Source organism: Orbicella franksi, chromosome 5 (assembly GCF_964199315.1).
Source record: "Orbicella franksi chromosome 5, jaOrbFran1.1, whole genome shotgun sequence".
NCBI classification, from domain to species: domain Eukaryota; kingdom Metazoa; phylum Cnidaria; class Anthozoa; order Scleractinia; family Merulinidae; genus Orbicella; species Orbicella franksi.
The window spans coordinates 2,581,904-2,608,827 of record NC_138149.1 but is presented as its reverse complement, the minus strand read 5'-3'; the positions used below and the strand labels follow the sequence as shown (position 1 = coordinate 2,608,827).

The following is a 26,924-nucleotide window of genomic DNA, read 5'->3' as shown; positions in this document are numbered from 1 at the left end:
TGCGTTTTAATAGGTACCGGTTTTGTCTCAACAAAAATGAAGCAAAGTATTTTCGTCCACACCAATTCGAAAATGCATACTTTTTCACGCGTTTTTGCCTTTCGTCCGCACTAAGGCGTTGATGGAAGCGACAGGATATGACGCTTTTTTTTTTAGTCACCGTTCCGGCACTAGAAACGAAGCGTTTTCAAAACGATGCGTTTCATTAACGATCCACCTTCGAAACCGTTTTCGAAAGTCTCCGTTTTCATCAGTGTTTTAATTTCGGGCGTTTTAGTGTGGACGATAGGCGAAAATGCCTAATGTGCTTCACATGTGAAATGTCTAAGACTGGGTACTAGTCCGAGCAGCGATAAAAATGCATGCTGGGATATCCTATTCCCCTTTTTGCTGGCAGACTTGTCGGACGAACGAAAATTCATAGCATCGAATTAAAAAGATGGGATTTGGTGATCTGAAATCCAGATCAGGCTTGGAAACCTTGAATAAATATCTCGAAGATAAGAGCTACATCGAAGGGTATGTATATTTAGTTTGTCCCTTGTTTTCTTACAACATATAGCTGTCGGAAGGGAAACCTTCTATTCCACGTGCAGGGAAAATATTTACGCTTTTAAAAGAAGATCAGCAGTTGATTTGTAAGCTACTGTAAGCTTACATTTAGAAGAAAACACATTCCACCAAGTAAAGTAGAATTTTATTTTGGATAAAAGTATCGATAGAAAATCAAGATTTACTATGGAACAAATCACCGGGTTCGATGAAATCATGATAGAATTCATACTTTCAAGTTCTGTAACTTAAATTTGAGCTTTAAAGTCCTCATTCTTTAATAAGCGAATAGTCTGTATCTGCTTTTATTAATTACTTTGTGTTAGCCGAACATTTCAATGTTTTGTGATGGGCAGAGAAGCTTTTATGAATATTGTATCCTTCCAAGGTTGATATCATCTTGGCAGTGTACAAAGTTGTACATCGAGTGCTTTGGCAGTTCCAAGCTTTCTTCTGTTCTGCTTGGTTATAGTTCAAATGACAGCTAAGCTGTATCGCATTAATTGTTACCTTCACTGAACCCTGGAGTGTTAATTAATTGTGAAGTATTCAGGCAGGTGGAGTTCAGCTGACAGATATTATACTGTAACTGTGACTACAACTGAACTTTTCAAAAGACGTTTTCTCTGAAGGTTGCATATTATTGGTGATGCTTCTATCAATGTTAAGCCCAAGGGGGAGGGGGTGGACCCCGCGTATATGTGGGGCATTGGCTTCTATTACCTTCCCTACCCTTGGGGATTTGACTAAGAGTCTGGGCCCCAGGGGTGGAGATGCTTGTGATGTTTAATTTTTTTGTGAGCAGGAATGGAACTGAATCACATCATCAGAGTCATGTGCCCTTCTGTGCAGCCATCTTGAAATAGTTCTCATTGAGAACACAGTTTTCAGATTTTCAGAATATTTTTTGGTCAGAATCCCCACTGTAGGGCCAAAAATGGGTACAATCAGAACAAGGTTTCCGCAATCTAGGATAGAGCTGTAGCATGTTGCCCTGCAGCCGGCTGTTAATTTCAAGAGAGGCATAATTTCTCCTTCTTAAAGGATGGAACATGTTAGAATTCCAACGCATCATTGTCTGACAAAAAGTGAGACTGTAGATTCAAAATCCACGCAACCCCCCACAAAGTGACCTGTTTCATCACTTTACATTGACAGTAAGTAGTGAGAAGTAGTTTTCTTATTTTTAGAAAACAAGTATTCACCTCCAAAACAGCTGTGTTCTCTAATAATGAGAACCTGTTGAAGATGGTCACACAGATGAGCACATGACTGTGATGACGTGATTCAGTTCATTCCTCCTCACAAAAAAATTAAACATCACAAACATCTCCACTCTGGGGCCAAGACTCTAAGTTAAATTCCTAAGGGTGGGGAAGGCAATAGAAGCCAAATATCCCACATATGCCCTGGTTTCTTCCCCTCTGGCTTAACATTGATAGATGTATAACTGCTGTTAGTAACAACCATGCAGGATTCTGCAATGATGTCATAAGCCTGGTCTTCTTTTGCATAAAAAACTAAGAATGAGCATTACTGCAAGCAAAGTGGAAAATTGCTTGTCCTGAGGTGAAACCCAGGCTTTACATTCTCAATGAACAGAACACATCAGTTTAGTTTTTGATCATGTAGCAACCTTTTCAAATTTATTTCCTGTAGTATTGAATTATCAGAGTGTATTTTTGTTTTGTTGCCAGCTATGTGCCTTCCCAAGGTGACAGAGTAGTGTTTGAAGCACTTTCTGGATGTCCATCTGAAGATCTGCCACATGTTCTACGCTGGTATAACCACATAGCATCATTTGGAACTGAAAAAGCCACATTTCCTGGCAGCAAAAAAGATCTTGATAGCTATGGTGCTGGACCAGTAACCAATGGCACCAAAAAAGACGATGACGACGACTTTGATCTCTTTGGTTCAGATTCTGAAGAGGTAATTGTAAAGATCAGTTGATGACTGGGCATTTAAAACTGTACTGTTTATTTTTAGTATAACGTTACGAACTCTGAATTCTCAAATTCATCACTTTTTACCAGAATGCATTGCATTTAACCAGAGTGCACTGCAACACTTTTTACCAGAGTGCACTGCACCACGAACAACACGAGGATGTCACACCATCAAGCTGTCGTCCTTTTTCGCGTGGTCAGTTATGTTTTGCTCTGATTTACCAGTGAAATGATGTGCTTGACTTTCACAACTATTGCTTTTGTTCTTAAAGCGGTATGTGAAAGTTTGTAAAGCTTGTAGAATAATTGAAACAAACGAAAACCATAGAACACTATAATTTCATATATGCTGCAATCTATTCCTTTTCATCCAAACATGAATTTAAGCTAAAGCTTTAGCATTTTCACACGTTGCAATGGACATGTCCTCTGCACAGTCTGTCAACGTTCTAGAGACATTTAATGCATACCAGTACAGAATTTATAAGTTAGATTTCTGCTCCTACAATTTCTACATCTTTCAATTTTCGTGATCTGGAAAAGGGGAGGTTGATGTGTATCGTTACGTCCAAACATAGTTTAGATCACTATGTGCTTTTTTGTCACGATCCCTTGTCACACCTCGCCATCGATGCGTCATCATGCATGAAGTTGATGCATTCAAGGTTAATGCAAGTCTTGGCATGCGCAGGTAGATGAATCACTGCATAAAATGTGTCACTATCAACAGAATGTGCCGCAGCGTTACTATCGTTTAGATACCCTAGTTTTTACAATACTCAAGTCATGATTTTGGCACACACCAAGAAATCATCCAAAAGTGGATTTAATATTCTGAGCTTGGATTAATTACAGGATGATGAAGAGGCTGAGAAACTTAAGCAACAGAGATTACAACAATATGCTTCCAAGAAAGCTAACAGTAAGTACCTTAAAGTGCAAATTTTAATTAATGTAAACTGTACGTACATGTTGTGTTTTCTATAAGATAACCAGGTTTTCTCAAATGTGAAATATTCTGTTCTCCAAGAGTTTAAATTTGATGGAGAAGTGCATCCCACAAGTTTAACTGTCACAAAACCCAGTACCAGCTGAATTGTGACGCAATGGACATTCTTGGATTATCAGTCATTCTTTAATTGGCACCGTTACCTGGGAAGTGGAGCAGCTCCCATGTGAAAAGGAGCTGGGAGTAGAGTTAGGATTTTGGTCTCATTTATAGTGTTTAGGATAGAACACAAACATTTTGGCTTTCAAGGTATCTTAAGGGTTGGATGCAGAGAATGTTTAAAATATGATAATATTACTGGTACATGTACGTGTATGTTGATGGTTTAGATCGATCTGGTGTGGAATCTTAAAATTCCCTTATCTTTGTTTGCCTCACTACTGGTTTTACTTTAGCTTGAGTTTTAGTTTTAAGTTGGTTTATTTTAGGAGTCAAATAAAGCTTGAACCATTTCCAGATTGTGCAGTACCAGAAAATATCCATACTCCCCCCACAGAAGGGATTGGAATTTCCTGGGGGGCGGGGGTTCTTTAAGACTAAGAAATTTAAAGGAATGTATCAAGTTTAATTGGAATTTCCAGAGGGGTGGGGTGTCTTGGAAAAAATTCCTTCTGTGGGGGAGGTATGTATATTTTCTGGAACTACACATTGGTCATCCCCACCCCTTCAAAGTGCCCCTATGATCAAATTCTTGATATCCATTTTTTTTACATTTTTGGACACAATAGGTCACTCCTAGTTATTGTGCCAAATTTCAATCTATTACGCACATGAGAACTCATGTTTTTTGGACCTTTATTTCAGACAATTTACCGCCATTAATTTTCCTTCTTCCAAGTCTTGGTTGAGAATTGGAGTAAATGACGTCATTTACCCAAAAATACCGCACAGGTTGAAATAATTGGTATTAACAGCAATTTGCTTAAAGAATTATTATGTTTTTGCAATTTTCTACACTAATTGTTATTATAATTTCAACCTGTGTGGTATTTTTGAGTAAATGTAATAGGTTGAAATTTGGCAAGATACCTCGGAAAGACCTATTGTGTTCAAAAATGTGAAAAAAATGGATACCGGTATCAAGAATTTGATCATAGGGGCACTTTAACATGTGGGCTCTCTCCTCAGAGGAAAATCCAAATGGCTAATTTAACATATTTTTTTCTGTGCTATTTAGAAAAGACAGTTATAGCCAAATCTAGTCTTCTTCTTGATGTAAAGCCCTGGGACGACGAAACAGGTATTTAATAGAAATATTATCACCGTCATCTTTCCTCCTTGTGTCCTTGTACCCATAGGATGCATAAAGCCATGGAAGTGCAGTGGCCCAATGGTCAGCATGCTTTGGGTTGAGCAGTCTGGGTTCAAGCCCTCGTCAGGGTCACTGTGCTGTGTTCTTGGGCAAGACACTTTATTCTCACAGAAGTGTTTTAGTCACTTAAACCATGGAAACTGGGATAAGTTCTGGGGTATAGACCACTTGGCCCAATGCAGTTATTGATGTTCTAATGTATTTAAAAAGCAAAACATCTTGACACTGCATTATTGTACAAGTTCACTTGACATGTGTAAATAGTGCTGAGCTCAGAGAGTTAAAACTGTCTCACATAGGACAAGCCACAACATGTTGCACAGAATAGGGCTAAATTGAGAGATTGTTGTTGTGTTATGTACCACAGGAACTAAGAGCTAAACAAATTATTATTATTAGAGGATAAATTAAGTAGGTAAACAGTATTCTGCCATAAATTTTCCACTGAAAATTTATAACAACTTTTCTACCTTCTCACTTGTAGCAACTCAACTCCCAGATACTGACATTTAAAACAACACTCCAACTGAACGGAATAAAACTAAGCATAAGACCACAAGGACGCATTGCGGACCTATTTTTTACCTTGACAATAATTATTGAATCTAGGGATGTCTTATTTTATAAGTAGTTCCCAGTTGCAAATCCAAAAAGAGCAAGAACTATAAACAGAGCTTGAGTTAAACAGAAAATAATTCTTTTTGTGTATCATTGTTCATTATTGCTTTCGTTGCTATCTACTAGCCTATGTACTGTACAATGGTATGTAAGTACATGATTATGGTTTTTCAACACTGCACAATGCAGTGGTTAGACAGACTGTTTTTGAACTCAAAGTTTGTGTGTTCTTGAAAGTTGCAGTATGTAAACAACTTCATTTGATTTCAGACATGAAAGAATTGGAAAAGCTTGTTCGCAGCATTGAGGCTGATGGTCTGCTCTGGGGTGCATCAAAGCTCGTCCCTCTCGCATATGGCATCAAAAAGTTGCAGATCAACTGTGTCATTGAAGACGACAAAATCTCAACAGATTTCCTGGAGGAGGAAATCACTAAATTTGAAGATTTTGTTCAGTCTATGGACGTTGCTGCCTTTAACAAGATCTAATGTCATGTCACTTGAATAGTCAAGTTAAATGCAATTAAATAAACACAAAACAAAGACCACCAACTGTGTAAAGTGCATTTTGTGTGGTGATACAGTTGAACCTCTATTAAGGGGCCACCCCTTATTAAGCGGCCAGTTATCAAAGTCCCGAAATCATTGTCAGTAACAGGTCACCTTTATTAAGTGGCCGTGGCCACCTTTTGATTGTCCCAATGAGGTTTTTCCTATTGCCTTTACCCCTGTTAAACTGCCACCCAAAATTTAATACATGTAGTTTGGCTTTGTTTTGGAAAAGGCGGTGACAGATAAGAGTCAGAAATAGAAAGAGACGCCTGATAAAATCATTGAAGCACATGTTTATCATGATAGTCTTGATGTGAATCCAAATTCACTAAGCAGTTAACTCGATCCAAAAAAAATATTCAGAGTACACCAATCCCTATTAGGGACAAGGTGGCCTCTTAATAGGGGTTTGACTGTATTATGAATTTTAGACAACTAGAATGACAACACCATGACAATGTTGATTTTAATAATCATTTATTATGTCACCTACTGTTTGTTATCATTGATTTATTATAAAATGATGTAAATCCGTTGTTCAAAACAACAAAAAATTGGGTGGGGGTGGGGGTGGGGGTGTGTGGTCCGCTTCCCAAAACCCTTACCCTATTTATGACCAAAATCTGCGATTTTCCCTACCCTATTTATGACCTGATCAAAAACTTGATACCCAATTTATGACCTGTTCCTAAAATCAATGCCCAGTTTTAGACTTGCCTTGTGGCCTTACAACATTAGCTCCCTAGTTCAGACCAAAGCAAATGCAAAAAGTTAAAGTCTAGAGTGCAAAAAGTATACCTTATTTATGACCAAAATGGCCAAAATCGATACCCTATTTATGACCAAAACGGCTGAAAAAACAAACCCTTTGGGGCCGCACATACCTATATAGCCCATATATGGGAGAACCCCCGGGGGGATTGAACACAATAAGGACAATAAAAAAAAAAAGAAAAGAATCAGGATACTTTACAATCAGGATATTTTAAGACGAGTCACGCTTAGATACAGTCGAACCTCCTGTTGCGACCACCTCTCGTAAGCCACCGCGACCACTTTTAGAGCTTAAAGTTTGAAATTTCTTTTGTTTTTAACCTTCCGTAAGCAACCACTTGACAGATTGTTATAATAGCGCCAAAAATGGATAACAAGGTGTTGTAACATCATATATTCCTGGATAGCACAAGAGATGGAGATTTCTCCATGGGAAGTACTGTATTTTTTCTCAAAATCGATTTCTCATATGAATAAAACATTCAAAACATGGGTAAGTCTCTGCAGTTACCATATGCTAACGAGGCAAAATTTTGACCCAATATGGTCCCAGCTCTCCTAAACGACCGGGTTCGACTGTATTTATTATTTAAGTTGCTTCGTTGAGTATCCTCTTTAGACAACTGCGTGTTGTTTACCCCATCTTTGAAGTTCTGCTTACGGCGATTCTTTAGTTTTTCAACATCTGAGTTTGTTTTTAAGTCAGTAGTCATAGCTTTTTGTCAGTGTTTTCATAGTTTGAATTCGTACATGGCTCATTTGTTATCTCGTGAGAACGAGCATGAACTTATATTTTAAGTTCCTTTTTGGTCGTAATTTATTGTCTGCCGACATCTTTGAGATGTTCTCAAATAAGTTATTCCATTTGTTGGCGAAGTGGGGGGCGAGGGGGAATGTTTGGACCATGATGGAACTGATGTTGGTTGTGTTTCCCATTTCACTTGGAAGAGTGAGTAATAATCCTTGCACCGCATTTTAGACAAACGCATGTTTTTCCTTCGGCAAGCTGATATACATCAGTTTCTTCTGTGATTGTTTCTAGAGGCTTTTTTTGATAGTCATAGCTTTTAATTTAAGACTTATGGGAATTGCAGAGAGAATTTGGCAATAATAGATGAATTGACTTCAATGTTGTATTTGGTCTTGAATTCTTCATAAGATAAATATTTGCTAGCATTCTTAAGAAGATCTCGTACCGGCAAAATAAACCCCACGTTCGCTCCAGGAGTTTCCAATACAAAGATTTTCCTTCGATAGCGATATCTTTGTTGTTCCATACAATTAACTCGCCTTTGAAGCAGTCATCCCTATATTGGTCTCGTAATTCACTAAAGTAACCTAGAAGTTCTCAGTAAAAGGGGAAATATTATTGTCTACTTTTTTGTGTTATAGTTGCATTTCAAGAGAAACGGTAATCCTCCATATCTATTGAAGAAAGCATTGGGAATTGCTTTCCAAGAATGATTTTAACTTTCAATTTTAAAAATTGCAAAATTTTTTTTGCGATTGTGGGCGTTCCATGTTCATGTTAATTGCGGAAAATGGCCATAAAGATGTCTTAGTTTACTGCATAAACGAGAGTTCATTAAGTACGCCAAAAGAAATCATTATCCCAATCGCGCGAGTTCGTATAAAAATCAAGTCACTCGGATAAATGAATGTAATGTAAATCACAGTTCAGAAACGTTCAGCGCATAATCCTTAGGAGGCTTCAATGTTTTCAGAAGATCCTGAAAAAATTATTTGTCGTTAAGGGAAATGTTAACAAAATTTCCTGAAGAATACTAGTTTGGTCAGTGCCAAACAACAACAACAACAACAACAAAATAACAACAAGGAATACAACAACATTCCCTTTCAAGCCAAATGTGGGTTGGTTAAATGAGATGGCTGGACATCGACCGAGTTTTCTTTTGCATGTTTAAGGGGCATTGTTTCGGCTGTCACATCGTGTTGTAACATAAACTCGCCTTATTATCTTGCAATAGAGAGAAAAAATAAACAAAAAACAAAATGGCCAAAGCAAAGAAATAATCGATTAAATAGAAAAAAAAAGTGACTAAAAGATTAAAAAAAACAAAAAATGTTCACATTTGCGTTCCTTGGATGTTTCTTTGCAAGATAATAAAAAAATCCGCGTAAGGCTGCTCCACTGAGCAAAATCTTAGTTCGTCACAGAATGTGGTTCAAGTACAACAACAACTTTATTTCTACTCAATATTTATACATAAGTTAAACTAATAAGCGAAAAATTAAAAAGTATCGTTTGCTCAAAATAACCATAAGGCTGGAAATACAGGGCAGTTGTCAATAGCAACGTAGTCGTTAGCTACAATGCTGTCATGATTGGAAATTACACAATTATTTGGTCAAGTTTTTACATTTTTTTCAGTCCGTACCAGGATCAATTTAATTATTTACAAAGACACGTGGTTATGTCCGCAAAGATCCCACTAAACGCTTAGTGAGGTCGAACAATTCCTGGAGTACAATGGAAAAGTTAGAATGCATACTCTGGACAAACTAGTAGAAACACAAATCATTTTTTAAACAAAGCATAATTTGTTTGTCACTTAAAGGAATTAATTTGTTTTCAGTCGGTTACATTATGTACAATGAAAATTTTAGTATGGCCTCAGTTAGATATTTTTTTTCATTCATTCAGTGATGTCGGGAATGCTAACTGGTCGCTCGTGATATTCAAATGACTCATTCGAAAAAGCTGTAACGTTAATCATGGGATCCAAAGAGTTATGAGCACCCATCTCATTCATAATCAATTCAAATTTCTCTTCCTGCTCGGCCTCTCTGGAATATGCTTGGACTATACTGTCCAAGCGTTGGAACAGATCTTTCTTGGTCGCCTGTAATCTTCTCAGTTGAAACTTAGTGACATCCTCTGCGAAACGTACTTTCTTTCCCTTCTTATTAAGATGGCAACGATGCTCATTCCTTGCATGCTTCGGATATACAATAATATTACTGCCTTGATCAAAGAAGGACTTTTTTTTCGAGTTGTTTTGCTTCGCATTTCCTAATGCCTTTTTCCTGATGCTTGACCGAGCTAACGTTTCCTCGAGTTTCCGTTGGCGTAAACCATTACTTATCTTATCATAAAATTGATGGCGTTGGTTTGTTTTGTTCCAGCTGCATTCGTCCACGCCAGTGTCGTAAAGTGGGCTTTCCTTTGCAGTGTTCTTTGCTTCTGCAAGTGCGTCGTTCAGTATGATGATGAAGAAGTTCATCGCCAAAATGGTAGTACTCAGCAAAATCATGGCTGCAAAAATTCTTCCGAACATTTTGTTGGTGAGCTCTAACTGATTGACTGGCCTTGCTTTCACTCGACCCAGAGTCAACTCTACTTGGAAAAAACTAGCTTTTAGAAACGATGAATAGCGCTCAAATCCCGCTCCAAAAGTCAGAATACCAAAGTGCAAGAAGGCAATGAAAAGAATTAAGAAAATAACACTGAAAGATGCGAGATGTCTCCCACTGTACTTCAATGTTATGGAAAACACAGCAACGTGTTTATTGAATCTTATCAGGCGCAAAAGTTTCACAGAGATTACAAACACCAACAAACCAAGAACGACATTATCTACCTCGCGCCAAACCAGAGCTTCTTGGAAACTCACATGACCATACACGTTTTCTTGTAATTTTCTGATGGCCGAAGACACTTTTTCCGACTGTACCACATACATAATAATAGCTAGCACGGAGAAGAACACTTGATACAGTTCCATCCAGTTCCAGAAGGATTTAAGATACCGGAAACCCCGCTTGTAGAGCTTGTAACCCTCTCGTCCAATGTACCACAGCACGAAGATGATAAATAAAAGAACACAGATCATATACAACTGTTTGGCGACGGTCTGAGTGGAGGGCAAAGAGAGAACATCAATTCTCTTGAACGTTGCCGTGTGTCCTGACGCCCCAACTTCGTAGAAATACGTTGCAATAGCTAAAACATTTACTGACGGGTTGAAGGCTGAGAATTCCACAATAACAGCTCTAGTTTGTCTGTCCAGCCAGTCATTAGTTTTTAAATTCTTAATAATGCTAAAACCTGTTGCGTTCTCGTATCCTAAGTCAGCCACGAATCCTCCCCCAGGGTAAAATGAGAATTGTCCCCACTTGGGCACAGTTTCACTCTCCCCCGGATTCTGGTATCGCCAGGGCTTCGGGCAAAGTCGAAGTAGCTCCTCGTGACTCGAAGAGTTGTCGGTGGGCTTCCAGGCTGGTTTACTATAGGGGGTTCTATCTTCATTTTCTAGTCCGTATCCGTCGTAACACACCGGAAATGTTCTCGTCATATAGTCAACTTTACAGGATGCTGAAATGTTTACAAACCTATTATTAGAAAATTGCTGTTCATGCCTTAAAGAAGGCTCTGTTCTCTGCAAAGGGGTTAATCAGAACATACTAGCTAATGCTATATTCAGAATTAACCTACTTTGACAAATTTCCAAGTAGATATAACTCATAGACTGCTTTTCTCACACTTCAAGGGTCCAACAACATGTTGAAGGAACAGGTATAACTATTTGCTTTTGGACAATTTTAGTTAAAGCAATAGTAAACGCGACAAACCGAATTCGATAATAGTTCTATTATTAGATGTTTTGGTGTGTAGTATCGCTTTATATATTTACTCGTTGTTTGTATTTTGACTCGCCCTACGGGCTAATCAAAATACGGCACAACTCGTAAAAATATAGAGAGGATATTACACGGTGGCGAGAAGATATGAATTTTATGTTCGAACGGCAAGAACAATATCTCACGAGTGAGCGAAGCGAACGAGTGAGATATTGTTCTTGCCACGAGAACATAAAATTCATATCTTCGAGCCAACGTGTAATGTTCTTTTTATTATATGGAGACTAAATATTGAAACCAATTCAACAAAAGCAAAAGGCGGGAATCGTGACGTCATTGAACGATACGACACTCACAAAGGTGACATACAGAAAATACGCCACTCGGGTCCCGGATGAAGTGGCGTATGGAATCTACGAGTGGTTTAGTTCCCAGTAAAACACTCTTCTCCATATAATAAACAGCGATACTACCCACCAAAGCATCTAAATAAGGTATATTTATAATCCATCAAGTATTTTCACTCGCGCGCGACTGGTCTAAACGCGTCACGCGACTGAATACTCGTCCCAGTAAAAACTGGGGAATATCCGAGTGATATTCCCTAATTTTCAAATCCACGCGTGTTGCGAAAAATATTTGAAGGATAATAAACACAATAGCTTTCATTTGGCCCGAAAATATTCTCCGATATTTGTCCGTGGACATTACCTATTCCTCAAAGCTCACAGTGTTCCTCGAGCTACACTCTCGGAGAACCGTTCGCTTCTCAGAACAGATAATGTCCAAGGACAAATATCCGAGGGTATTTCCGCGCCAAATGGAGGCTATTGTTTATCTGTCTTCAGCTCACAGAATAGTGACTGAAGTAGCTCAATCACGGTATTTTAAGTAATTTTGGCCACATGCAAAATTACCTTCAAATTGAAAGAAACCGGATAATAGTAGCTTATTAAAGTAGAGAAACACCAAAGAGATAATCTTAAACAATAAAGGAACAAGGATGGTAAAGGATGGAAAAGATTAAAACGGATTACAATGGACGCACTTAAAATATTTAGGCAAAACTTGTCAAGATGCACAAACCGAGACGTAACTCCTTAAAGACCGTCATGGATTAGCCATTATCTGAGCCTCTGTATGCACTTTCTTCCGGATACAATTAAAGTGGCGATTATTGCCATTGCGAAACATTGAGCTTTGAGACTAAAACTTACTCGGTTTAACTCTTAGTTGCCGTGCTCGAGCCATCCCAACAAGGATTGAGTGCTTGTCTCCAATGTACACTGTTTGATTCTCTTGTTGGCCATTGTACCATCGGCCCGCAAACACACCTGGAATAAAAGCCTCATTTAACCAGCTCCAGAGCTTCTCGTTATCATGAACCTATCAAAGAGAAAAGAGAAAGAGAAAATGGACCGGTGAATATATGAATGTTATTGAACTAACGCGAGTTCCATACTGCAGTAATATTTCCCTTGTTCCCTTTTTCTCCCAAGGTTATGGACCGAGTCGAAATCGCTTCCATTCCGCATGTCTTGTGACGACACGTTCTAAGCACTAAAATAGGTTGGACTCATTCTCAGGGTGCGTTCGACTGACCTTATTCCAGAATAAAAATATCACTATTAATTCCACATTATTCCAAAGAGCCAGCTACTTTTCAACGCTCAATTGAGAACCTCTCTGACAACATAGAGCGGTTTCCAAATGAATATCGTAAAACCAAAACCAAAGTAATCACTTAAGCCAGTCACAAAGGACACAGACCAACGAACGAATCGATAATCGAAGTAAATGCATGAAGCTGACGCCAAGCGCGGGAAAACGTGTGCGGGCAAGTCACGATTGGTTATGTTTGACAAAATGGCGCGAGTTTTTTAAGCCAATCGTGTAGCATGATACGACAAAACCAATTTACTTTTCGACATTCAAGTAAAAACCGCTCTGACTCAGTTGAATTAATTGAATAACATTTCGCTTTGGTTTTAAACATCACGCCTACTGTTCGTGCTGCTCATTTTGTAGATATGTTGAACAGAACAGCTCAACAAATCATAGTTAATAGGAGGGAATGGTTATGAAACTCGAAAAAGTTCTTTGTTGTATGGTTTTGCTCTCTGTTTTGGCCTTGACCGTGCAATAAACAAAATAGTTGTTTACTACTGACCGAGGAACTAACCAATAGAAATAGTTTGATTTGGTAACTCATACATAGTGTATGAACGCAAAACAAAAGATTGTGCACGGTCGTGGACCTTCCAACATAAATCCTGGCATCTTTGTTTGCTCCTTTGATGTTTACCGGACTTCATAACCATTCCCCTCTATTAACTATGAAGAGATAAAAAAAAACAAAAAACAAAAAAACAAACGAATCCACATGATAACTCACTTTGGAGTTAACCCAGACTTGTTTCATTGTTGACAATACTTACCTTTTCAAAGTTTGGTAACCCATCCCGGATGGACTTTGTCATGTGATATTGGTAACTATTCCGGTTGCCATAACACAAGACCATCACCAGGAAGATGAACAGGAGGTAAACGACAAGCTCGAAGTAAAGAAGCAACAAGTTCTTTTTCTTTAGCTGTTGTTTCCTCATGTCTTCCACTTCAGATAGCTTCATTTTCCACAGTCGCTGTCGTGAGGGGCTACTTTTAGCTGCTTCGTGGCTTTGCCGTCCTTCAGATCTACTCTTTTTCCATTTGAGAATGGCTGCGAGGAATGTCGCAATGAATAACACTTTAGCAGGTTCTGTAATTGTCACATCCAACCCCAGTGATATAAGTGCTGACGCTAGCCACTGCTCGCTGGTGCTCTTTCCCCAAATCAAGCTGTAGAAGATGGTAAACGAAGCAGAAACAACACAAGAACTAAACAAAAAGAACCAGGCCAGGTAGGTAAGCCACTTCGCTTTACGACAACACAGAGTCTCACTTGTTCCTTTCTGAAAAAGTAATACTGTCACAATGTTTATGGGTGCAACGATAAGTACACTTTTAAAAGTGATAATGATTTGGGCCCACGAGAATTTCAGGGGTCCTACTTGTAGGACTTGCTCAGATTTGCCTTCCAACTTATAGAACATCGCGTTAGCAAACATGGCTGTAAGAAGCACTGACAGGCAGCACGACGCTCGCTGCACTCTTGTAAAGCGGCTTCTTCTCGGCTTCGCTAGAACTGAAATCCAAAGATGGGTTTCAGTCAGACCTTTCCACCAACGTTTTAGCATCTCGTCTGTAAAAGTGCCCTCATTTGGCGCCTGTTCAATGATTCGCTCAATTCGACCGTCTTCTCGCTCCAGGGCAAGCCACTGGCTGCTGGTAAACGCCCAAGCCTGATTCACCTGTTCGTCAATAACAACGATTTCTTCTAGAAACCAGGAAGGGCTCTCACCAGAGTTGTCATGACCAATTCGCAATGCCTGAAGCGTACCAAGAGACTGGCTAAATTTAAGAACAAACACATCCGTGTTTCCACGAGTAAAGAGAAAATTGTTCACGCCAGGCTCGTCTAAGTTGAGCCGAACAATTCCGCTGCTTCCTTCACTACCGTATATCTCCATGGCAACCTTAGCTGTTGTACCTGAATTTCTCCACACGCCTGTGGAAATGATTATCCGATAGCTGTGTGAGCTGCTTGCTGTGGACGGTAGATGCACTGGCAGACCAATCTAGAAATCAAAGTGGATTTAATTTATTAATGTACTGTGAGATACTAGACCTAAAAGCGGTCGTGTGTGAGTTGGCCCTTTATGTTCGGTGGACGTAATACTCGGCTCAAGTATGTGAATTCCATAATAATAGCTGTCCAACAGTAGCAAAGCCTGAGTTTTTTATCAAGTCTTTTTTCCAGTAGTGTTATGACTGCATTCGTATCTATCATCATGTCTACATTTAATTGCTACTGTTGGACATCCATTATTATGAAATTAACATACTTGAGCCGAGTATTACGTCCACTGAACATAAGACCGCTCTAACGTGGCTTAGATAGCTCATTTGGGAGAGCATTGCACCGGTAACGCAAAGGTCGTGGGTTCGAATCCCGTTCAAAGCCTGAAAATGTTTTCAGGTCTTTTTTCCAGTAGTGTTATGGCTGCTTTCCTATCTATCATCATGTCTTTTTCAATAGGTTTTCGCATTTCACTTCATCTTAATGAGTTCTTTCCAAATCAATTACATCGGTTAACAGGGAAACTAAAATTTGCCCTGAGCTCTGTGACGTCATTTTCCCGCCGAAAAATATTTAAGTAATAATAATAAAAAAACCTCATATGATTGTTTGAAATTAAAAGTTCTATCACTGCAAAGTTTGAGCTCCATCGGATAAAAGACCGAAAAGTTTCCCCGAGGGTGCAGCTTCAAGCCCTCTGCTAGCCTAGTTGCTTAAATTTACAACACTTTTTTTACAAGCCACATTGACATGAATTCCAAAATTGTTGAACTGAAATTGTTAGATTCCAGGGTACAACCCGGCAAGTTTGTAAAATGTTCAAAACAGCGGATTTTACAGTTGAACGCAACATTAATTTTTATACCTTGAAATGGTTAAACTTCCTCTAATTGGTCATGTTGTAACTTAGTTTCATATATAGAGCCATAAGGGAGACTGCAGTCTTAACTGTAATTATGCACGCTATTGAAATAAATTGTCATCATCAATGCTTACAATTCTAGCGTCTTTTTTATCCGTTTTTCTGACGATAAGCAGCACGACAATATAACAGAGGAGAACTACAAAGATCATCACAATAACTGCAACATTTCCAGTTTCTTGGAGATCCTTGAACTCCACTGAGACCTTGTCAAAATCAATGGGATTCGGTTTAATCAAAAGAGCTCCTCCAAATAAAGTCAGATGATTACAGGAACAATTAATAAATCCGTTCAATGTTGCTGATAAAACCTGGTAAGAAATAAAAAGAAAAAATCCCTTAAAATTAAGTTAAATCATTTAAAATTATCCACATTGTCATTTGTAGTACGTAGGCTAGCAAAATCTGATAACATTACCTGTAAAACGTCCTATCAAAAAATATTTTTTATCTCTGCCAGTCTGTTACAAATTTCATCATAAAAGGAGTTTCACCACAGTCTTGAAATAATCACTTCATTACGGGTTGCAAATTTGCCGTAAACAAGCAGTAGAATGCTACAGCCTGCGTCAAATTACGAAAACTATTAAATGCCCTGGACAATTGCCGCGGATTACTTTTTCATATCAGAATTTCAGAAGCGGAGGCTTCTAAAGATCACTAGATTGCAAAATTGAAAATGACAAATGAGACCTGACTGAAGAACATTTACACCACTCACCCGACAGCCCTCTGTTATCCACTTTTCCCTCTCCTCTGACCAGAAGAAACAGCTCCCAAGGGCTACCCTCAGAGTATAATTATGATCCGATTTAGAATCGTATGCTGGCACCACAGTTACATTTTGGCCCTGAGGGGGAGTGGGAAGGGGGTCCTTGACCTCGACACATGAACGCTTTTGTCGTCTATTTCTGAAACATGATCTTTTCTCCCTCTTGTGAGAGTTTGTTCCACTTCTGTTATAGCCTTGCACTCCAAGAAAGTACTTCCCTGGTCGCTTGGCGAGAGTTTCTATTGGACTCGTCAGCTGGGAACATTTAGTTTTGGCATCCTTTCTGCCAGGTGCACCTGGTGACCAAACACACTTTTCGCTCTTTGAGACAGTGGCATTGAGGTCATGCTCTTGGGTGGTTGGCCGCTGACCATATCGCAAGTACACAAACAGATTTGTATTTGCCTCAGTAGGCGTGATTTCCAGCATTATCAGGGTATTTTCGTACTCAACATCAATTACGTGAAAACGCAGATTATCATTCTGGGTGAAATACTGCGGACTTTCAAGAGATACCGTCTGGGGTTTTAATGGTACAACGATGATAACGTTGTTTGAGAGATTTGATACTTTGATCAGCTTGCGTGTGTCATCTTTCAAGTCAAGAGCGAAGACATCAGAGTCGACTCTTTGCTTAGTACTGTCCCAGTTGTAAGGATTGAATGGAATTGATAGCATCTGCAAAAAGAACAAAAACTGTCAACTGCACGGCATTAATAACGTTAAAGGGATGGTGTCCCATATGAGATACCGTGTTTAAACAAGTATGGTAAATAACATCTGTAGACCTAGCTACTGCCATTTTTAATTCTCTAGTTATTTCAGGTAGCCTGGCCCCTAACACTGTTTAAGTAATTGAAAACATGTCCTGAGTTTCTATCGAGTTTTAGTATAAATCTACTAGCGTTCCTTGATTACGAATACCGTTCTCTGATTGGCTACGCTACTCACTATTGATGCTGTGATAGATACTGAGTAGCGTAGCAGTGTGCCCTTGTTAGCAAAATGACGGTCGATTATTGGCGTTTTCGAAGTGTCTGTGAAGAGGATTTAGATAAAGTTTTGAACGACTAGTAGATTTATATAAAAACAATTAGATTATTCGCTCTCGATTTCTATGCGTGATAGAAATCTCGAGCTCATAATCTAATTGTTAAATAGAAACACGAGTTCTCCCAAACTTTCACGAGTGTTTCTATAACTCGATAGCAACACAGAGAACATGTTTTCTATTTCTGTTAGAAAACACCGCGACGAAAAAAAGGAAAACAACTTGTTAACTTTGATTGTCAAAATGTAAATTCGCTTTGCTCGCGTCATCATTACGTCAACAGCTCGTGCTAGTTCTGTGTTTCTATCGAGTGAAAGAAACACGATATTTAACCAATCAGTGCGCGTATTTTCTTAGGACTGTTAATAATATTTTTGCTAGTCCAAGGGGGAAATAAAGCTTGTTGTTGTAATGGAGATTAGGGAAGAGATCTATAGCTTTCGATAAGCAGTCAAATCCGTCGTTACAATACAAAAGAAATGTACCTAGATTTAAACACCACGTGCGAGGCCATGATGTTGCTCAAAAAACGTTTTGTTTAGCGACTATCTAATTGTACACTTTATTTCCGGTCACGGGCGGAACAGTAAGTTTCTCGGTGTTTCTCGAGATGAAGTCGAGGGAAACATCTCTAACCACACGTTTCAGAAATGTCAGGTTTAAAAGCAAAACAAACTTGTTTCCCTCAGGACGGTCATCATCTGCTGCTTGATACAATATCCATACCTGAGTATCCACAAAACTTGCTCCTTGTATTCCGCTGGACTTCAATGCTTTCTTTTCAGCTGGCAAAACAAATCTAGCACCTCTTTCTTCAATTTTCAATCCTTCAAGTTTATCCGGGCTATGGCGGGCTAAGGTCAAGGTCAGTCCTGTCGTCTCAATCGATATCATTTCTTCATCCGGGACTCTTAGTGCCAGCACTGCATCTCCAACTAAGCTGATGATGTTCATGGATCTCTCTACTATACGTTTACCCTGAAAAACAAAACAAAACAAAACAAAAACAAAAACAAAAAAGAGCTGTCTTATAAATCAAACTCTAAGTACTCACATGAGGTCAACCAATCACAAGAAAAGAAACAGTTTACACAATGAATCAATCCATGCCATGCCAAAAACCTGAAGTAGATGCTGTCAAGCTTGGGAAAACATGTGACCAGCTGCATATCATACAACAAATGGAAAGGTGGGAATGGCACTTGCTTCAGAGGCAAGCAATGAAAAAACATGCATGAAACCCGTACCAAGTGTGTAAAAATATGTAAGCCAAGTCACGTGTGGGAAAACATGTAACCAGTGCTAAGCATAGGAAAACATACAAGGCGAGTCACGTGTGAGAAAACATGTAACCAGTGCCAAGCATAGGAAAACATGTAAAGCGAGTCCTGTGTGGGAAAACATGTAGCCAGTGCCAAGCATAGGAAAACATGTAAGGCGAGTCATGTGTGGGAAAACATGTAGCCAGTGCCAAGCATAGGAAAACATGTAAGGCGAGTCATGTGTGGGAAAACATGTAGCCAGTGCCAAGCATAGGAAAACATGTAAGGCGAGTCATGTGTGGGAAAACATGTAACCAGTGTCAAGTAAAGGAAAACATGTAAGCCAAGTCATATGTGGGAAAACATGTAACCAGTTGTAAATATAGGAAAACATACAAGGCGAGTCATGTGTGGGAAAACATGTAACCAGTGCCAAGCATAGGAAAACATGCAAGGCGAGACATGTGTTGCAAAACATGTAGCCAGTGCCAAGCAAAGAAAAACATGTAACCAGTGCCAAGCGTAGAAAAACATGTAAGGCAAGTCATGTGTGGGAAAACATGTAACCAGTGTCAAGTATAGGAAAACATGTAACCAGTGCCAAGCGTAGAAAAACATGTAAGGCAAGTCATGTGTGGGAAAACATGTAACCAGTGTCAAGTATAGGAAAACATGTAACCAGTGCCAAGCGTAGAAAAACATGTAAGGCAAGTCATGTGTGGGAAAACATGTAACCAGTGTCAAGTATAGGAAAACATGTAACCAGTGCCAAGCATATAGAAAAACATGTAAGGCGAGTCATGTGTGGGAAAACATGTAACCAGTTCCAAGCATAGAAAAACGTGTAAGGCAAGTCATGTGTGGGAAACCATGTAACCAGTGTCAAGTGTAGGAAAACATGTAAGGCGAGTCATGTGTGGGAAACATGTAACCAGTGTCAAGTACAGGAAAACATGTAAGGCGAGTCATGTGTGGGAAAACAGGTAACCAGTGCCAAGCTTGGGAAAAATCTAACCACTGTAACAAGTGTTAGTGTAAAGATTCGTCACTTAATTATTAGTGCCAAATGCAAGTTAGGTAATGTTAAGGAAATATGATTACAGTCGAAGTTATAGATCGAAGTGTGTCCTTGCGCATTTCAATGAAGTAACAATTTACAGCCATTAACAATGCAAGATCGCAAATATTAACCTTTTCTTGAAGTTCAGAACCAACGTCTCCTGATGCAATGACTGCTCCTACCTTCAGCAAGCTGTTAAGACAGGAACCTAAGTTTTCTGCAGATTGGGTAATCAGCGGTATCTTTGCCACATCTTTTGCTTGAGTAGTATTCCATAAGAGTGATGCCATTGACTCAATAGCAGACAATGAGGATTCCTATCAAAATAAAGTGTCGTAAGCAACAAAAAAAGTTCTTTTATCTTTTTCTCAGCTCGTGCGTGGGCAGAATTCAACAAATCCTGCAATCTGATTAGTTCCTGGAGCGGGCGGAATCCGTCGCGTTGATCTATTTTCGTGAACGAATTAGCGGTAATCGTCAATCTTTCGCCATTTTTACACTTCTATCGACGATTAATCAACGCAAGTTTACCTCTATTCACCTTTAAATGGCGAGGAAAGTCACTGTAGGTAAATTCAATTGAGTCTTTTGAGGTTGTGAGAGTTTGTTTGGCTGTTTGTAGCTCGGCGCTGTAATGGCGCGTAAATTCCTGTGTGTCTCTCTCTGTACAGTTTTGAGTAAAAAATGAACCAATTTCAGTCAAATTTACCTCTCTGATCGTTGCTGTATTTGAGAAAATTTCTGTGGAGTGCACTTAACGAATTTCCTCGCTATCTGCTACCCAACTTACAGTAGAAAAGTCTGATTTCGAGTGATTCGCAGCGACTGACAGAAATTGTTTTTGTAGTATAATTTCAAACTTTGCACGAAATTTCACACCGGAGAAACCATTTTGGAGAACTCAACTGGTAAACCAAATGCAACTAACATAAAGTGGCTCGAAATAAATATGTTCTTTTATAATACATCTTTCTTTGTCTAGTATCTGAGTTACTCGCTCGTGCGCTCGTTAGATTTTTTACGAACTGTTTGTAGACGGCGCGTAAGCCGATTTAATGACAAAGTTGCGTAAACAAACCCTCTTGTAAGCCAGTTTACCGCAGGAAAAAAAACATAAACATGTTATTGGCCGGCTTATACGGACCGACCATGAGCCGGCCAATAACATGTTTATGTTTTTTTTCCTGCGGTAAACTGGCTTACAAGAGGGTTTGTTCATATGACCCGTATGGCCCCGCGCGCAATTTCCTTGGAAAACCATAAGAAAAAAGGTCCCGTATGAGGGCCGTACGCGTCGAAGTGATAGAGCCGGTAAAACGCGCACGGCCCTACTAGAAATGCGTACGGCCCTCCTAGAAACTCGATGCGAGTTAATGATTAAACAATTTTGTCGTTGCAAAATTTTGCTCTCTTCAAAATGAGTGATGAAAGTGAACATTCTGAGAGCGAATTTTACTATCCTGGCGAACTGTCCGATGCAGAACTACTTCAGTCGCCAACTCACTCCGAAAGCACAGAAAGAAAGTCAACACCCCTCACAACTGAAGAAGCTCACAACTTTCTCACAAGCCAACAACAAGCAAACAGGCAGTCAAGAAAACAACTTTTCCGGATGAACTGTCCGATAATTAACCTTCGGAATAAGCAAACAGTCTTGAGGCGAAAATTCTTTCAGAAATCAAGAATTCATCGTGGGTCAAAAGCAAGAAACCGGCCAGTCGCGAAGAAAACAAAGTACGATATAAATGTTTTCTTCGAGTTTCCAGAGTTGTGAGAAGGGAAATCACAAACATACCTTTATGTAGGATAAATTGCTCTGCAGTTTCTACATCAGCGTTGTTTGAAGAGGCAAAACTGAGTACGAACAAAAGTTCAAAATTTACCGTACAGTTCATCCAGATAATAAAACTCGCTTGCGTTGAATGTGTAATTTCCACTACACAGCAAAACCAGCAAAGTCAGCAAACCAGACACTGTTTGCGGGAGCCAACATCGGTGTCATTAATATTCAGTTGCTAGTTCTCCCTTGTTCAAGAGAATCCAAGAGGTCGACAAATCGCTTGAAACGACGCCAACATTTTCTTGAGTCTTCGGACGACGAAGATTTGTGAACAATTTCAGTGAAGCGTGAAGCGCACTTTTGTCACTCGCTAAGTTTTTGATGGTTTTGAAATATTTTTGACAGCTTTATGTCAACTTTCTGTTGGTTTTTTAAACAGGTCAGCCAATCTCGTTAGCATGAATTGTAAGTGAGGACTTACAGTCATTGAAAAACAAAAATGAGAAAACGAGTCGTGTTTTTCGATGAATTGTGTGTTTCTTGTTCGACGCGATGAATTAAATGACAAGTTTTTATTGTAGAATCTTAATAATAATTATTGTAGTTGTTCCGCGCGGGGGCCGTCTGATGTTATGTAATCGCGTCCTTTTTAGGTTCAAACAGAATTTTCAAAATTTTCAGGTCATATGATAAAAAGCTTGTTGACTGAGTTAGGTCAGGCCGAACGGGAAAATATTTGGGTCTCGGTCTTTGGGTCTCGCTGCGCTCGGTCCGTACGTCCTGACCTCGAGCCAAATATTTTCCCGTCAGGCCCTCCTACTCAGTCAATAAGTACATAATCTGCTTGGCTGAATCTGAGGCTACAATAGCTTATCACAGCCTGTTGTAGCTAACAATGGCTACACATACCTGACCTGATATCAGAGTATGATTCTCTCTTTACAGACGTCCCAAACTCGCAATTTGAGAAATTGATCGAAACCAGGAGCCATAATGATTATGTAAGTGCATCAAGTGGGACGTGACTACCCAACTCATAGTTGTCATCAGGGCCATTGCCAAGAAACATTGAACTTAAAGTTGAAATGATGGGATGTATAGCGCTTATGGAAAATGTTTTGAGCTTACGTCACTGTTTGACTGGAAAATTAACCGCCAGAAACAACCCAGTTGGTGCATATAACACAGTCAAAGTAAATGAGATTCAGCATACTACAGGGCATGCACGCAATCCTGGACATTCATGGATGGCAACGATAAAACATCTAGTATAAATATCATTATTTAGTAGAACAGAGGGAAATAAGCTTGATCTTAAAGCAGGATGAGAGATTGTGAAATATTTAGAGAAATCAGGAAAGGGGAATCCCCTTTTCTGTTCATCTCTCCTTACCACAACCCGGCATCCTCCTGCTTTACCCTCCCTCAACATTTAGTTTGCTCACCAGTGACTTGACAGACACTCTCTCTGTTTCATGAATAGCAGACCCTATAATGGAAGAGCTTTGCAAAAGGTCTGGAAGACTTTTCACTCGCAGTAAGACAATCTTTTCAATGATGGAGTCTTGAATCTGCAATTTATATAAATTGTAGGGAGAACACTGCCAGATGAGTTTCTGTAGTGACATTTTTTCAGCACATTCCAAAAACAAATAACTGTTCAGCATTTGACTTAAAGCATATAATAATAACAATACTACTACTACTACTACTACTAATAATAATAATGATAATGATAATGATAATTCTATATTTAGCTCTTATTAACCGAGCTGGAGATCTGCATGGGAGTATCTTGACCGAGGTCGCGAGTACAGACCGAACGCAGTGAGGTCTGTACACAAGACCGAGGTCAAGATTCTCCCATACAGACCAACTTAGCTCGGTTAATAAGATGTTTATTATATGGCAAAGAAAAAAACTTTAATTTGTTTAATGTAACTAGTTTGCTGACATTTTGCTTGCGAACGGCAATGAACTTAACTTAAACCTGCTGAAATTTGCTCGTTCTCTTTACTTTTTTTTTGTCATCAGGCTTTTTGGCATTTCCATAAATGATTGAGAAGAAAATAAAAGAAAATGGTGAACATTTTTGTATTTTAGTTTGCTACTTTTTCAATGCAAAATGAAACCGGTCTAGGTGCCGGTCTAAATGGGAAAATCTGGACCGCGGTCAATATCGATTTCAGCCAATCAAATTCGTGAATTCGGTAGTTCCCAGTCTTTGTGAGACACAGCCATATAATAATTATACATGTAATTAGTTATATTATATGGTTAATCACCTGCAAATTAATTTGATTTGCTAATTTAAGCATGTCAAGACCACTGTATAGGTATAGCCAGCATGCAAACTTCTACTATAATTTCCCTTCACGCAGAAAAATTGACATCTAAGAAGCGCCTTCCCTAATTATGTTTCAGTATTCTGCTAATTCTCCAGAATTCAAGGACCGTGCTCTAAATGGTTGCTTAACAACTAGCCTCATTAAAAGTCAACTCTGATTGGCTATCTGTGTATCAATACAAGAAACTCGACATTATTTATGTGATGTTTAATATGTGGTATAATGTTTGGTATGTTTCTTCTTGACTTAACACGTCCGGTTTGTGCTGTTTTTTTTACGTCCCCCGGAAGCAGAATGACAGAATACTGTTGACAGTCTTGGGTAATAGGAATCCATCCATTTCACTAAAATACTCATTTGTTCACAGCGATCATTCTTGCTACAGAATGACGAAGAGAACAACGCACTGTTCCGATAAACTAGTGCCAGGCCCCTATTGGGAAATCACGTACGGTGTCCAGTCCCGTATTTGTAACATTCTGCCCTAGAGAGTTATCGATCAGCGGAGGGAAACCGCCTTGCAAAATATAATTATGCCAAATTACAGAGGTGCTAAATTCGAAACCATGCAGACCTAGCTAAGTGCTATAAACATTTGTTATCACCGTAGTCAAACAGATTTGAAATGGATATCTACACTTCATTTAAACTCAACACAGCGTACCATACCCTTCAGAAACAGGAATGAGCTAAATAGCTTGGAAACCAACACTGAAAAGAGAACGGCAAACGTCAGGAACTGTGCCTGGCTTCACAGACCTCACTGTTTCCTCAAGAAAGTAGACGTCTACACACAGGTTATCTTTTGGACAAATCATATAGTTAAATTTATGCTCTTCTGATGATATGTAGACTACAAGTAGTTCCTCTTTCACTTAGTCCATCAAGCGAGACCGTAAATAGACTGCAAGGAAAAAATGGCCGCGTGAAATCCTTGGGTCGAGAAGCGCTTCTTGCCCCCAGGATTTCAGGCAGCCCTGTTTTTCTCGTGGTTCTTTTTTGCATCATGCTCGATGGACGAAGCAAGAGAGAGACTACTCGAAGTCTAGATGAAATGATAACTTTGGAACTATGGTGCAGAATAAACTGCATGTAGTTAAATAAATAGCAATTTATTGAAAAATAGTTCATTACCTTGTAAATTTTTGTTGAATCTGTGGTAGTATCTTCTAAAACTGCTTGAAGGACTGCATTTGCTATTTTTTTTGCTTTGCTGAGATCCTCATCTTTGGTTGCATTATTAAACTCACTGTTGTTTGCTGTGACAAGTCTGGTGATGTGTTCTGGTCTCAAGAGCTCTGGAAATGGTTCAACCTACAGAAGGATTTATGTTTAATTTGTGACAACGTATTGCTTGTTGAAAGTGACAACCTGTAATTTAATATGCATGTATGTTATACATTTGTAACGTGATGCAACAGTTAATATAATCAAGGATATACTGTACCTGCACGGGCAAATGAACTGTTGGAGCAGACACGCCATTTTTATCAGTCACTGTGACATTGACCTTCAGAGCATAATTCCAAGACAAGTTTCCAGATGGCAGCCATGAGCTGACACTACTACTAGAGCCGTCGAACAAGAGCCCATGTAGACCATTCTGTAGTTGATATTGAAACCGGTAAGACAGGGGGTTGCTGTCACTTTCCCAGTCACTACAGCTCAGGTTAAAAACAGTCTTCAGTGAGGTGCCATTTGATGGAGTGATCGAACATGTTCCCCCGGTAGGTGGTGATGAAGGTGAGATGTCGCGAGCACTCATTCCTCGCTGACCCTCCATAGTTTGAACAAACACTGCCAGCCGGTAGTACTTTCCGCCATTAAGGGAGTCCTCTTTGATTACAATACTGCTAGAATTGAAGGGTGTAGTTGTGATAAGTTGCAGATCTTGTATCTTCCTCCAAACAGTGTCATTATTTGTGGCAGATGGGTATTGCTCGTAAAGTATCCATTGGTATGCAGATATCTTGGAGCACTGCGGTCCATGGCACTGTGACTGGATACTTAGTTTAACTGATGGACTGATTTTAGGTTCACAATTTATTATACATCTGAGGATCAAATGAAATCAAATATTGTGTCATGTATAATGCCTTTGAACAGCTTATATTCTGGGAAGGAGGAAAGACCTATCATATGAAACAAATAAGCAATCTTTGAGTAACTGCGCTTGTTTGTTTCATGGCTATGTGTTAGTAAGCATTTCTTTCTTGTCATGGATGTCATGCTAATCTAACATTAGCATTAAGAACCTTGTCGGTTAGTGGCGAAAGAAGTTCCAAGGAAGGAAGAAATAATAACTAAAAGTACTAAAGTGAACCAGGGTACCAATTGCATCCAGAATCAACGACAAGCATTGGTTTTGAGAACACTGCCCGTGATGAATTGAAAAACAAGTAAATCAACGAATAAATAAATAAATGAATAAATAAATAAATATATAGACGAAATAACTGAAAAAAATCTATTAAAGTGCGGGTATGTTGAACACGCGACAATTGCATTTGTTAGTGTTTACCAATACCTTTAAGCATTATGTAATGAACACGGGCAATTGCATTCGTTCACGGTGTTTACCAATGACGAGCTTTGAAAGGCTCAAAACCTATTATGCAAATTAGGTGAGGGCACATTGAATGTGCCCTCGGCTAATTTGCATAAGCAACTCTATGCCATGGTT

At 39.2% G+C, this 26,924-nt stretch overlaps 3 protein-coding genes across 3 annotated transcripts in view; 1 reads left to right on the top strand and 2 right to left on the bottom strand.

Annotated features, from left to right (window-relative positions):
- Positions 1–26,924, bottom strand: part of LOC145486923 (polycystin family receptor for egg jelly-like) — a 231,845-nt gene that overhangs the window by 150,641 nt on the left and 54,280 nt on the right. The window lies entirely within an intron of this gene.
- Positions 397–5,991, top strand: LOC145487041 (elongation factor 1-beta-like). Its single transcript, XM_081465748.1, has 5 exons — positions 397–519; positions 2,250–2,484; positions 3,357–3,423; positions 4,688–4,750; positions 5,711–5,991. Exons 1-5 carry the CDS (start codon positions 440–442, stop codon positions 5,926–5,928), a joined length of 663 nt encoding a protein of 220 aa, XP_081321874.1. The 5' UTR covers positions 397–439; the 3' UTR covers positions 5,929–5,991.
- Positions 8,942–26,924, bottom strand: part of LOC145488704 (polycystin-1-like protein 2) — a 35,834-nt gene continuing 17,851 nt past the window's right edge. The window contains exons 8-17 of the mRNA XM_081467626.1: positions 25,689–26,295; positions 25,376–25,555; positions 23,339–23,464; positions 20,245–20,430; positions 18,518–18,769; positions 16,690–17,418; positions 16,043–16,279; positions 13,806–15,044; positions 12,585–12,753; positions 8,942–11,101 (exon numbers count right to left, since the gene is read on the bottom strand). Coding sequence (XP_081323752.1) covers positions 9,423–11,101; positions 12,585–12,753; positions 13,806–15,044; positions 16,043–16,279; positions 16,690–17,418; positions 18,518–18,769; positions 20,245–20,430; positions 23,339–23,464; positions 25,376–25,555; positions 25,689–26,295 — 5,404 coding nt within the window. The 3' untranslated portion in view covers positions 8,942–9,422. The remainder of the gene's footprint in view (positions 11,102–12,584; positions 12,754–13,805; positions 15,045–16,042; positions 16,280–16,689; positions 17,419–18,517; positions 18,770–20,244; positions 20,431–23,338; positions 23,465–25,375; positions 25,556–25,688; positions 26,296–26,924) is intronic.